The following is a 13884-nucleotide window of genomic DNA, read 5'->3' as shown; positions in this document are numbered from 1 at the left end:
CGCAGGTGAAGCCCACCATTGGCGTGGACGACGGTGACGACAGCGGTGGGGGGGGCCGCAGTGGTTGCCCAGCCGACTCCCGCATCCCGCGTCCCCGCGTGAGGCAGCGCACTCCCGAGAGGCTCTCGGTGGCGCCCCTCAGTCACTCGGCGTCGGCGCCCATGGAAGGACGCTGGAGGCCACAGCCGCCGCCCGGCGACCCGCCGCCCAACCACTGCGTGCCGGCCAGGTATAGAACCGCTGGATTCTTTCCTCTGTTCTCGTTTGTCTTGAGTTGCCTTACTATACTTCATAATCAAGAAAGTATCCGATCATCGCATTTTACCGAGTGCTAACTTATGGTTCATTGTAAGCAACTCGCATATATGGACGACTACTCTTTTAATATAGTTCGACTTAGATTTCAGATATGAGTGGAAAATGTTTACAAAGATTTTCCAAGTACCCGCCGTAGTTGCTCAGTGACTATGGTGTTGGGCTGCTGAGCACGAGGTCGCGGGATCGAGTTCTGGTCACGGCGCCCGCATTTCGATGGAGGCGAAATGCGAAAACACCCATGTACTTAGATTTAGGTGCACGGTAAAGAGCCTCAGGTGGTCAGAATTTACGGAGTCCTCCACTACGGCGTGCCTCGTAATCAGGGAGTGGTTTTGGCACGTAAAAGCCCATAAGTTTTAAATATTTTCCAAATACCATAACGAAACAGCATTACATATAAAATTACAAAGTGTATGAATACTGTGCAGACACGATCGTTAGTGCATGAAGCATGCGTTGCTCTTGTCAACTTGAAATTGCCAAACCCGGTGAGGGGCTCTAAGCCCATCGTCCCTCACAGCCTACGTCGCTCACTTATGCTCTCACTGGCGAGTGTGAAATGAATATCAGATACTTTACTGATGCGGGATCTTGCCGACCTACGAGTCTTCCAAGTGTGTATGGTTCCTTATAATACTACCGCTTCTAATGTTCTACCTACTTATAATAAGTGCTTTACGCCCTTTCCTGTGTGCTGTGTTTCCTCTTACTTAACTACTCACATGGATTTTATTCTCGCTAATGCTACATGTTCTCTCTGAGACGATATATTCCCACAGGCATGTTAAACGATTAGATCTGATTGTACTGCCATCTGGCTGTTGGCGAGAGTGCATAAAGACTTCACGTATACTGGTGACACATCTACAAAGACCAAGTAAGGCAGTCACCGATTAAGATGAAGACAATGTCGCAGCTGCATTTATCCCGGGCTTCCAGCTTATGCGCTCGGCGAATTTAGTCGCAAGCTGAGAGTGGTTTCATTTACGCTCTTACAGCAGCAGGCACCAATGTGTCCAAGAACGTTCATTGCTCTGGGCAGAATGTTATGTTAAACGTTGCGAAATGTACAAACAACCACTGTGGAAATGAACGTTGTTCGACGGCACTTGCAAAGTGGCGCTTCTTATTCGTTTTCTTCCCTGTCTTCCTTGTGCCATTACACCAGGAGGCGCCGGTACCGGCCGCTATCACCGAGCGATCTACAGATGACCGGCAGCGAGTCTTCGCGCGGCAACTCCCCGGACTGACGTCACCAGCCTGTGCGTGCCTGCTGCTGCGCGTGTGCGTGAGCCGCCTTCCGACGCAATCGCCTCGGACGTCGTCGCCCTGTGGCCGCTACGAACGCTGGCGGCAGGCGACTGTGTTTGCCCGTTCGCGCCACGAGCGCGAAGAAATCGTTTCGGGTTTACTACTGCTCTAGTCAGCCGTGAAAGTGGACGCATCACGTGCCGTTGGTCCCGAACAAAAGCCTCGTGCCAGGGGAAACGGCGCGAACGACTCAGGACGACCAGCGATCCCGCTTCGGCAGATATACTCGCCTCTGCCGTTTCGCCTGCCCCCTGTCGCCCACAAACAGAAACCAAGTTGCTTCATCTCGAGACACGCCGTCTAGGAGATCTTAGGTTTTCTTCGGAATACATGCCAAACCAAAGCGTCTTTGTTGCTGTCACCGCACTTAGCAGAAACGACAGGCCGATTCTTTTTTTTTTGTTGCTGTCGTTGTCTTATTTATTTTTTCGTTTTCAGAATGCCTTCGCGGCTGCTAGTTCACGGGCAAGCACTGTAGCAACGTTTACCTCAACAATTGCTTTTCCTCGGAAACAAATAATTGACCTGCGCTATTAAGGACTGAGTACATACTTGCGTTACTGAGAAATGTTGCAGTAGTTGTGGCAGCACTACAGATGTGCCCATTCACAAAATTGTAGTATTCTTAAGACCGCGAATGTTGGGGTTTTTGAATAATTGTTTGCGGCATGAACTCCTTTCTGCGTGCCTATCCCAGTATAGCTGAAAAGTCGTTGCTATACCTAACGATGACCCAACTTCCCTACAGTAAGTCTAAATGACCATTTTTCTGCCATTCAATCCTTGGTGAGCACCACACACATGTATGAAAATCTGCACTTGTGTAGAGAAATCAAAACGCCATACCTGGTTTAACCCAGAACTACAACGGTTACAATTCGACAGGACAAGGCTGCCATTGGAGTCAAGTTTCACATGCTGGGGCTACGCGTCAAGTGCTCGAAAAAAAAATCTATTCGTAGACAAGGCCTAGCAATCACTCTTGAGCCTACCTTGCGATAAACCACACCACATCCTTCCTAATTTGGGTCACAGTCGGCTTTTATTCAATAGAACATTACACTTCCGACTCTATGCAAAAGCAAACGCAATGATTTTGCAAATTGTATACTATTTGTTTGCAGGAATCTTATCGCGCTTCTAGACATTAGAGCATTCCGCTGACAATAAGACGTACAAAAGTTGTCACAGTAGGCGTCCTATGCAACACAGTGACACTAAATTTGCACAACATTACTAGCGAAATCACGAGCAGCCATCTGCACTTTTGCGGCGCTCTTCTTGTGGTGAGATGTCCTGTCGGTGGTGCGTTGTTTACCCGGAGTAGCCATTGTCTCTGCCTAAAAGGGCGGCTGCTTCGGCTGGCCGGTGGTGCATTGCTTTAGACCGGGAAAAATGCTTCACCTATGACGTGAAGGAAAGGAGCTTTGTCTTGTCGCCTCCTTCCTTCCACGTGTTGCTTACTAAAGCAGATTTTCTATTCCTGACTTCATTAACTAAAAAAGAAATATAAGGTATGCAGGAAACTTTCTTATTTATTGTTCATGTCGCAGGTTTCATTAGCGCTTTGGCAATTACAGCACTCACCCTTACAGAGAGCGACAGACGTTTATTATGACATAAAAACTAAGAAGTTGGCCTGAATCAAAGTTCTGACCTGCTGCTCAGCTTTGCCGAAGGAAATCGACAGTAGAAGAGAAATAGAAAATAGTAGATCGGTGAAAACGAAACTGCGAATTTGAACTTCTGTTGAAATGAACGAACTTGAAAGACATTTCGTTATCTGAAATCCAGACCAGCCTTTTGCACGAACTCAATGAGAGCCTTTCGAATATCACACCGAATACCGAATCCTCTCGAACACTCTTGACCAGTGTAAGCCCCTCGGAATATTCCTCTTTCAGAACAGCGTAAAATTATTTCTGTCGGCAATGGTTCAGATCTAACCCTTCAGGCCCGAGCTGATTATCGAAAATTCAGTTTTAACGCGTCTTGCACCTTCAGCATTGTTAAAAACACACAGCAGTATATATATAACTGTCAATAGAATGCTGATTCGGGTCAGTTCGCGCCTACTTTGGCAAAGAAATTACCCTTCTGAGCTGGACGGATGCTCAGCCAGCACTCGAGTAGGTAATTCAGGAGCGGCAAACACAAATTGTTTATTTCACGTGTATTGTGCGAGAAAAACAGATGATAGTTGGTCATTTTTTGCCGAGGGATGACCATTACTGTCGAAAACAACCAATTAATAACAGAACGCGCTGCATGACGAGCTACTGGCGTCGTGGTATGCCTTTTCTAAAACAAAACTGGTGCGTAAGGTAACTCTTGCAGCACTGGCTGGGTCCAAGCCTGTCTCGAAGTGTAGCGGGCGCACTTTGCACGTGACCACTTTCGTTAGCGCGCAACGTTGTGTGCGCTGCACTCGACGGGTGTTTGGCTTCTGTTTATGCTCAGAAGGCAGGAACGACATGGTTGATCATATAGAAGGGTTTGGGACTTGGTACGGAACCATCCATTTTAAAGAGCGCAAAAAAAAAAAGCACATGGACAAGGAGAGCACGGGACCAGCGCTGAGGGCCCACAGCGTTTTTATTGAAGCCCGCACTGATATATACTGTTCGCAACGGACTGAAAAAGGAAGAAAGGGTGGGCGAGTAATCGTGAGTCAACTCTTCCTGCGCACGCGTCACAAACGTAAAGCTGTACAAAGGATCTGAAGTGGAGGCGCTAAAACGACGGCGGACGAAGAAGGAACGCACACAGGGCGCCACTCGCAACAATGTTTAATCAGAAAAGAACGCCACTGATTTATACTAGGAGCGCAATCACAATTTTTCTGTGCGCATTCGCGTTCAGGTAAAGCAGTTATTTGCGTGATAGGGATATTGATGCAACGCTTACGCACTTCTCACCTGCTTGAATGATCCTTTTGGCCTCAATTATTAATCGAACCCATTTGTCATGGCTTCTGGCGACAACAGCGCAGGCGTCGAAGTCTGGCTTGTATTTGCAATTTCTGCAATGAATTGCCAGGTGGCCCTCCCTCCCATTGTTGACTTTGTTATTGTGTCGCCTCAGCCTGTCATTCAGGCACTGTTCTGTTTAGCCCACGTACTTTCTGCCACAACCTAAAGGAATCTCATAAACGACTCCTGCCTATCGTATTTGTTATCGTGTTTGGTGACACCGGCCGGTGCCTTGCGGGAAAAAGCGTTAGTCATTCTGCATAGCTTAGAGAGCTGCACGGGGCTCACAATACGACATTTATATTGGCTCGCTTTGCAATCTTTTTTTCAAATTATGCGACATGCGGTGTATGTAGGGTATACCTTTTCTTTTTCGCGGGGTGACTCCTGGTCTGGTGGGCGACTTCGCGACTTCTTGAGGATTGTTTCTGCAACGGAAACTAAAACAGGTTGCGGGTAGCCGGCCTCTTCGAGTCGATAAATCTGCTTAAGAAATCTCGCCGCAGCTCGATGTGAACAGGACTTCTTAAAAACATTCAGCAGGCACATGTTAGCAATGCTGCGTTTAACTAGCTTAGAGTGAGAGGAACTAAAAGGTAGCAGAGGTTTACTAGCCCTAGGTTTATACTGCCAACAGACGTGGTTATTTGCTAAAAACACTCTCAGATGATGGAGGAATCTACCGAAAGTTCGTGGGTCATTTCAATGGGAGATAAAATCTGCCTGAAGGTCGTCGGCGAAGTCGGCGACCTTCAGTCGGCGTCACTGTAATTCTTATCTACCAAAATTAGGAAGTCGTCAACGAATCTAAAAACCTTGACTACGCCTTTACCCTCGAGACTGCTAGAAATGGCTCTGCCGGCACGAGCTAAAGATAAGTCCCTCAGGATCGGAGCTAAACACGAACCTATGCAAACGCCGCTCTTTTGCAGGTACAAACGACCGCCCCATTCAATGTAGGTGGAATCCAGGTAAAGTTCTAGCACAGCCAAGAATTTGTCTTCCGGAATACCAGCTTCGTTCTGAAAAGGCAGGGAGCCGAAACTTTCAATGCCTTCCTGGACGCAATGAAGCAATTCTGCTTTAGGCATGTTATGATATAGATATTTCAGATCAACAGAAAACGCCTCTAATTCGGTTACTGGCTGCCTAGACAAGTATTTAACTACTTGTGCAGAATCCTTTACCAGGTAAGGGTAGTCTACTGTTAGAAGCTTCAGCTTTTCTAACAGAGACGCAGCTAATCACTCCTGCCACTTATTGCGCTCCGACACATTACGAACGTGAATGCGCACTGAGAAACTGTGATTGCGCTCCTAGTATATATCAGTGGCGTTCTTTCCTGATTAAAGATTGTTGGAAGAGGCGCCCTGTGTATGTGTGTTCCTTCTTCGTCCGCCGTCATTTTAGCGCCTTCACTTCAGATCATGCTTAACCAACAGGCCCAACTATCAATCTTAACGCTGTACAAATGTTCCTTAGAAATTAATAAGGTTGGATTGTGTTCATATGGTGTATTTTACATTTGTATAGTTTTGCGTTTGTGACGCATGCGCAGCAAGAGTTTATGACGACGACTCGCCTATCCTTTCATCTTTCTTTCTTTCAGCCCATTGCGAATAGTATCTGTTTGAGCGGGCTTCAATAAGCAGGTTTTTGGCAATCAGCGATGACCCTGTGTTCTTCCCTATCCCTGTGTTGTGTTTTTCGGCGCTGTTTAAAATGAATGGTTGATAATACTCGGGCAGCAAAATCAAACAGGGTGGTGACGATACCGCAACTTGTTTGCATGATGGGTGCGCATTCTGGATGGATGTGCGCTCATTGGCCAGTGGCTTGGCTTAACTAGGCTCTCTGCAGGAGGACACTCAGACGCTTTCGCTGGCTCATGAGCGGCTTGCGGTGGCGATATACTGTACGGCATCACGCAGCAGAGCCAATCGAGAATATCTGACATTTGTTGTCGGTCTGTACGCTCTTAACGGGTACCCAATATAACGAAGACATTTTAATCCCACAGATACAAATTCGTTAACTTTCGACTTTATTTTACGTGCCTCAAAGTAAAGCTCTGTAGAGGAGCGTTAAAAAGTTCATAGTAGGTTAAGTTCAGTTGTGCAATATGAAGGAAATAATAACCAATCAAACAGTTACTTAAATAGTAGCGAATAAAAAAACAATTATCCGTCACAACTTGCTCGATGAAGCTGCATACCGCAGATTTGAACGAAGGTTTAGAAGGTGTTATTACACAAGTTGGTGAAGTCTCGTTCGTTGTGGCATTAAGATCAATAGTGCAAGAAAAGAAAGCCAAACTAGCGCTCACGTTTTGCCAGTACATAGATGGCAGAGAAGGGAGCGTGGTTCCGGTCCTTTGAAGATAACAGTACTAAACAGCGGGAGAACACTTATTGGGGCTTTCTTTTTTTTTGGCGCAATAAATCAACTTTGCGCACGGGATCTAGGCGCCATGGAAACGCCTGCGAGAGAACTTTACGCCAGCGACTGCTGCGAAGCAGAGCCCCGTGCCATATATATACATAGACGAGCCCGCGGTGAGCCGCATGTACAGAAAGTGTTAGGTAACCGAACTGGCATTACCCGACATTATTCGTGCTTCAGTGCTGACCACTGTTGAAGAGCGGTCTACATGCAATGCAGCGAGTGGGCAAGAGTGCCTCTTCCGAAATGACAATGCATGCTTCCCTGCGCGTTTATTCACGCAGCGCCCTGTTCGGCCCACATATACTCGTCCACATTTTAGCGGGATTTATAGCACCATGCCCGTGGCGCATTTCAGATTCTAGGCAGAAGCAAGAATAAAATTGCCCGTGAGCTTTTAGAAGCTTTTTAGATCAAGGAAAAGGGCGATGACTGCGTAGGTGACATTTCTGTTGCGTTATATCACGCTGAGCACAATTTCCTGCGCAGCTTGTGTTGACATGAGGCAGGCTTGATTTGCCCTCTCCTCCTCATTTCCCCCTTCCTTCTTTGCTGCGTGTGAGCACTTCTTATATATGCAGATTCGACATAAGTAAACCCAGTTGATAGTTTGCGCTCGTTTAGTTTACCTAGTTTTTCCCTGTTTTCGTTCTTTCTCAGGAGCAAATCTCGCTAAAACATAGCCATGCACCAATTCACCCAGCAAAAAGTTCTAAATTACACTATAGGTGGCGACGTTATTGTAAGGTCTTACTGAAGCTCATATTATCACTTTCTCTGGCCGTCGTAGATTACGTTTCTTCGACATTCGCCAATCTGCAATTTTAAGACCCTATACAGTACAGCAATGCTCATCATCATCAGCCTGGTTACGCCCACTGCAGGGCAAAGGCCTCTCCCATACTTCTCCAACAACCCCGGTCATGTACTAATTGTGGCCATGCCGTCCCTGCAAACTTCTTAATCTCATCCGGCCACCTAACTTTCTGCCGCCCTCTGCTACGCTTCCCTTCCCTTGGAATCCAGTCCGTAACCCTTAATGACCATCAGTTATCTTCCCTTCTCATTACATGTCCTGCCCATGCCCATTTCTTTTTCTTGATTTCAACTGAGATGCCATTAACTCGCGTTTGTTCCCTCACCCAATCTGCTCTTTTCTTATCCCTTAACGATACACCTATCATTCTTCTTTCCATAGCTCGCTGTGTCGCCCTCAATTTGAGTAGAACCCTTTTCGTAAGCCTTCAGGTTTTTGCTCCGTAGGTGAATACTGGTAAGACACAGCTATTATACACCCTTCTCTTCAGGGATAATGGCAACCTGCTGTTCATGATCTGAGAATGCCTGCCAAACGCACCCCAGCCCATTCTTATCCTTCTGATTATTTCTGTCTCATGGTCCGGATCCGCAGTCACTACCTGTCCTAAGTAGATGTATTCCTTTACCCCTTCCAGCGCCTCTGTACCTATTTTAAACTGCTGTTCTCTTCCGAGACTGTTAAACATTACTTTAGTTTGCTGCAGATTAATTTTTAGACCTACCCTTCGGCTTTGCCTCTCCAGGTCAGTGAGCATGCATTGCAGTTGGTCACCTGAGTTACTAAGCAAGACAATATCATCAGCGAATCGCAAGTTACTAAGGTATTCTCCATTAACTTTTATCCCCGATTCTTCCCAATCCAGGTCTCTGAATACCTCCTGTAAACAGGCTGTGAATACCATTTGAGAGATCGTATCTCCCTGCCTGACGCCTTCTTCATTGGGATTTTGCTGCTTTCTTTATGGAGGACTACGGTGGCTGTGGAGCCGCTATAGATATCTTTCAGTATTTTTACATACGGCTCGTCTACACCCTGATTTTCCAATGCCTCCATGACTGCTGAGGTTTCGACAGCAATGCTACTGTCTTTATAGTCAGTTGTCACCATTACGTCACGGATTCAGTAGAATCTAGTAGAAACGCTATACTGTAGGCAGTGCTGCCTTTGAATAGAGTGCGCGACAGTGAAGCAGTCCTCGGGATTACACAGTGATGGAGTGCACATGCTAGCAGACTGTGCCAAGGAAAGATATTAAAGCAACGAATTAGCATCACACTCGCAAGCTAATTTCGAGACTACTTCTTGATAATGTCGAGACTGGAATTTCGATTACCATGAGCAATAACTACAGTACTCTTTCGGACACAGATTACGCCTTATACGTCATACTTATCGTGCGGGTAGGGTATACCTCGAGAATTGTACCACAACTTATGGATCAATTGATGCAGTTAATAGAAACAATTCTTCCTACAGCTAGCTAAACCTTGCTTACGGCCACGTCGTGGCGCAAAAAAAAAGGATTAAAAAATGCCTGTATTACGTGCAAGAATGCAAAGGGCGTTATAACTTACCTAGACCATAGACTAACGGACCCTTGCTGCCGTTCTTGACGTTCGCAAAATTCTTCTTTGAATACTCGACCGGAATTACACGCGTATCTGAACGTACAACGCAATCAAGATACTGAAGTGAGTGTGCTAAAAAAACACCGGAACACGTAGTTTCAAAAGACTGCTTTCATTAGCGAGAAAATTTACACTTGTAATTGAAAGATCCTCAATGTTCCATAACTACTACCTGCCACTAATCGGGCCCGTCGCGCAAGTTTATGCGCGTCGGGCATAATCAGAATTAGCTGACTTGTAACGTTTTACTCGTGCCTGCTGCAGGTATCGAGAAACTCCAGAACTAGCATCATGCTGCGAACAAATTCTAATTGTTCTAGTTACTATCGACGATGCAGTGAGATATCGTGCCCACTTCCTTAAATTTCTTTTTTTTTTCTTTTGCGCATGCATATTTCAAGATTACAGGAGAAAAACTATTCCTGCAGACAAAACCTCTTATTTGGACGCACACTATTACATAGTTTTATTTATTTTATTTATTTATTTGTACAATACTGCCAGCAGCCTTTTGACAGCCACTGCAGGAGTGTTTAACGATGGAGTAATAGCCTTACATTAGGCACAGGTACGTACATTTCGGACAAAAAGAGCAAAAAAAGAAAAACAAATAAGAATACAAAGAGCAAAAAGCATGAAGAGCAAGAAGGTTTTCGACCACAGTCCTTATCACTTGCAAATAATTCGCAAACACGTGCGCGTAATGATAAGCAAAGATTCTATGACAACTGTACATTGCACACAAAAATGGGACAGACCATGAGGTACCTTCATTAACTAGAATAATAAAAATAGCACTACAATGACTACAACTACAATGAAAATAGCAGGCATTGGTGGGCTTGGCCATTGACACTCCGAACGGTACGCACTTGTTCAGACATGGACGAACATCAAATCGTACAAACACGAGCGCTGAATTTCGCGCGAGTTTCGTGTGCGCTGGTGTTTGTGCTAGTTGAACATTGTTCTAATAATGGGCGTCGATGGCGAGCTAGATAGCTAAGCGGACAGCGGCCATTTTAAGGTTTAGTTCCAATTCTCACGAAGCCGGTGAAGGAGACAGCTTCTCAGAAAGAGCATTGAAGTGCAAAACGATGCGGGCTGCTTCGCTGTCTAGGCAAGATGGCGGCTGAGCAGAAGGCTTGGAAACTCGTTTAGAAGATGGTCTTCTCGCAGGAAAATGTAGTCACACTTTTGTGCGCGCTTGGTGTAAGCACGTTGTCTTTTTCATAGGTTCGCACACACAAAGTATTAAAATGTAGCGATAATATGTGCTTTCCTTAACTTTTTTCTGGTGCACGCGAGGTGGCGTCACATTGCAGGGACGTCTGTCAGGCGATTCCAGATGCATTCCATGACTTGAGCTCGAAGCTGTCTTAGCGGTCAACGTAGGCTCTCTGCAATGCTCGCCAAAATCTAAACACGCCCATGTCTAAACAAGGGGGCTGCTTTTAAAATGATAATGAAAATGGGACGCGATAAACATATTCTTATCAATATTTGGCAAGAAAGCCACTGAAAAAAAGGGCACGTGCAAGGAAAAAGAAATCAGAAGGAACAGTGCTTACAACAATGCGTATCATGAATATCAAAAGGTTGATTTCAGCAAAAACCTAATGTAATCTTACGGTTTTTTTTACCGGCATCGCCCATCTTTCAACGTTAATTTATACCAAAGCAGGCTCTATTGCTGGATTCCTGAAAGTGAGGATGCCATTACGGGCCTTCTTGGTCACCTGCAGGTGTGTCACTCGTCTTGTAGTACAATAAAGATGATTGCGCTCAGCAAACTTTAATATGTAGTAACGAGATTTCCGCCTCCCGAGACTTTCTTTAAACTGAGTTGGGCAGTTCTGAAAAAGTGTCCGAGAGAACCTGTGTAAAAAGTATGTCACGGCCTTCCTTGAAATGGAAGCATGTTTATGTAGATGAATAAGGTGAGGTTATAGGAAATGTTGGACACTATGGTCGCCATCTTTTCCGCAAGGTATCGTTGTTATAAAAGCAGACGGGAATGTGTTGCGACGACCAATTAGAAAAGCCACACAATGGCAGATCATGCCATGATTTAAAGCCAAGAGTTGTGAACTTATATGTATCTGAATGTCGTAACACAAATTCTCGTTAGGTTTAGAAGAAAACATTTCAAATGAAGTTTATGTATCATTTCTAATGGTTTTATGCGCTTCTTTCTTTTTGGCTAAAGGTGTCATCAAAAGTGCAGAGCGTAGCTACTCTCGGAATCTCCGCCGTCTTAACTCTTTATGACACTCGTTTTGCGTGAGATGTGAGGTAAGCAGCGTATCTGCATAAACCGCAATGACCACTTACGAATTACGACAGTTTGTCAGCAGACTACACACACAAAACTTGAAGTGGTGGTGCTTCAAGGGACAACTGGAATTTTGCTTCCGTCGAGTGCAGCGCTCCAAGTGTTGAACTTAGTGGTCGGCCCTTTCAGTTTTTCTCAGGTCAAGACCGAGAGCTAGTCCGGTCAATTTCCCACGTTCATAGTGGCATGCCGTCTCTGCTGGCGCCACTGGTGAATCAACTTCCCAAACTTCCATCTGACTTCAGACAGCACATTCTCAGGATCTCAATAAAATTACCATGATTCGACCAAGTGGATTCAATATTCGATTCTCTTTCTAGCATAAATTTCGGAGTCAATCTACCACATGCGCTTTCCGAATAACTTTTGGGAGACTAATTCATGCTATGCAGTCGATTATTTGGCGTCATTTGGATTTATAAGCTACGAAAAAGTGACAAGTAAAGGTATGCACCAAAGGTCACTTCACGGGGCTTCACGGGGCACTGCACTATAATTGTTAAGCCGCGCTGCAGTTCAATAGCATTTTTACACATTGTCCGCATCATCTGTGCTTCTTTATTCTCTAGGAATGTTTCGGCAAGGATTCCCGAACGGATTTGCCGTGTACATAAATGTAATATAATATGTTAACATTAGTTTACTGCGATCTTTGCTAATTATACCGCAACTTAGCCTGTAGATAATCATAGGCATACAACTTCTCTAGAAGACCGATTGGAAATATTTCTTGGTTTTATTATTTCTTCTCTTAACACTACAAAGACGAATAACTATGTTATGCACGGTATCAAACAATGAAGATGCAACCTATAAGCGCAATGTAGGCTATGCAACATCTGCGAAGCCCGTAATCACAGAGAGGCGCTCCGTCGTGATTTGTTTTGCTGCAATATAGTTGTCCTGTTTAGGCTATCATTTCCATATACATATTACACATATTATAAACGCTTGTGTTTCATGAACGCTGATTGAGCCTCTTAGATGACGAGAACTAGAAAGAAGTTATTATTGTTCAGACAACACACAACATCCTGATCTCGCGTTACGTAAAAACGCCGGTCACCCAGAAATAGGATTTTACATTATTTCTTGTTTGGCAAATAGCGTTGTGGGGCAGGCAGTGAATGCGTGGATGTTATTTTAAGGGGGTGAGTGCGTGGAGTGCCCAATGAATGTGGTCTCGAAAGAAAAACGCCAGTGTAACAGACTGAAGAAAATAAATGATGTTTTCGACATTATGCTTCCGGCAGTTTCTTGGACGAGAATGGGCTTAACGGCAACGGCGGTTGCCGCGGTTGAAATGGCCACAAGAGTCGTCCGTGCCACCCTGTCGTCGACAACTGCTCGAAGCCCTGCGTGATGGGACTGTTGGAAACTGAGGGCGTTGTGTTGAGTGTTCAAGCTGCGCGCAAGAAGCACGTGCGATACGAGGCCCGGCTTGATCACGTGCCTGGAAGACATGTGAAATACACGTGAGCAAGGTTACAAAGGAGGCTACATTCGAGTACACTAGGGTTGCGCGAATAGTAAGTTTTGAGAGTGAATCAAATGCGGCTCGAATGATGCCAAAAGCAAATGGAATCGAATGAAATATCGATTGTCTTTCTAATAGCTTTCGAAGAACGATTAGCCGTTTTCAGTTTTATAAAACGGGGACCACATCCTTCTTCGTAACCTTAGCAAGTTTCTGTCGTAGCTTTGCACGTTAAGAAGCGTTCTTTTTAAACGAAAAATGGAGCAATAAAGAAATGAGCAGTTTATTCGCATACACGGTGTTTTTCGGAGCGCGAATGATTCCGTAAAGTGTGGTTTCCTGAGCCATGTAGGCTACTTTTCTCTGCTGCGTAAGTTCTCATATTCTATGCCGACATATAGGCCTGCGAGGATGGTCGTATTTAGGCTCTAATACAGCGCTCACCTCTGCAGGGCACAAAAACCACACGTGATGAGACAATCACAGCTTCAGAAGAATTTCAGTTTGGCCTAGTTGGTGTTTACTGCACATCACATTGACCTTAAATAAAGACAGGGACAGCGGGAGAGAACACATAAACA

At 45.2% G+C, this 13884-nt stretch overlaps 1 protein-coding gene across 4 annotated transcripts in view; it reads left to right on the top strand.

Annotated features, from left to right (window-relative positions):
* Asator (tau-tubulin kinase asator) overlaps nucleotides 1–13064 on the top strand; it is a 453953-nt gene extending 440889 nt beyond the window's left edge. For 3 of the 4 annotated variants that reach the window (XM_075698147.1, XM_075698146.1, XM_075698149.1), the window contains 2 exons: nucleotides 6–229; nucleotides 1487–1652. In XM_075698147.1, coding sequence (XP_075554262.1) covers nucleotides 6–229; nucleotides 1487–1568 — 306 coding nt within the window. In that variant the 3' untranslated portion in view covers nucleotides 1569–1652. Of the gene's footprint in view, nucleotides 1–5; nucleotides 230–1486 lie in introns of all 4 variants that reach the window. The other variant, XM_075698148.1, reaches the window with a different exon arrangement.
* Nucleotides 13065–13884: the final 820 nt, after the last annotated feature.

The sequence above is a fragment of the Dermacentor variabilis genome, chromosome 7 (genome assembly GCF_050947875.1).
Source record: "Dermacentor variabilis isolate Ectoservices chromosome 7, ASM5094787v1, whole genome shotgun sequence".
NCBI lineage: Eukaryota > Metazoa > Arthropoda > Arachnida > Ixodida > Ixodidae > Dermacentor > Dermacentor variabilis.
The sequence above is the reverse complement of the archived record's forward strand: the minus strand, read 5'-3'. Positions and strand labels throughout refer to the sequence as shown.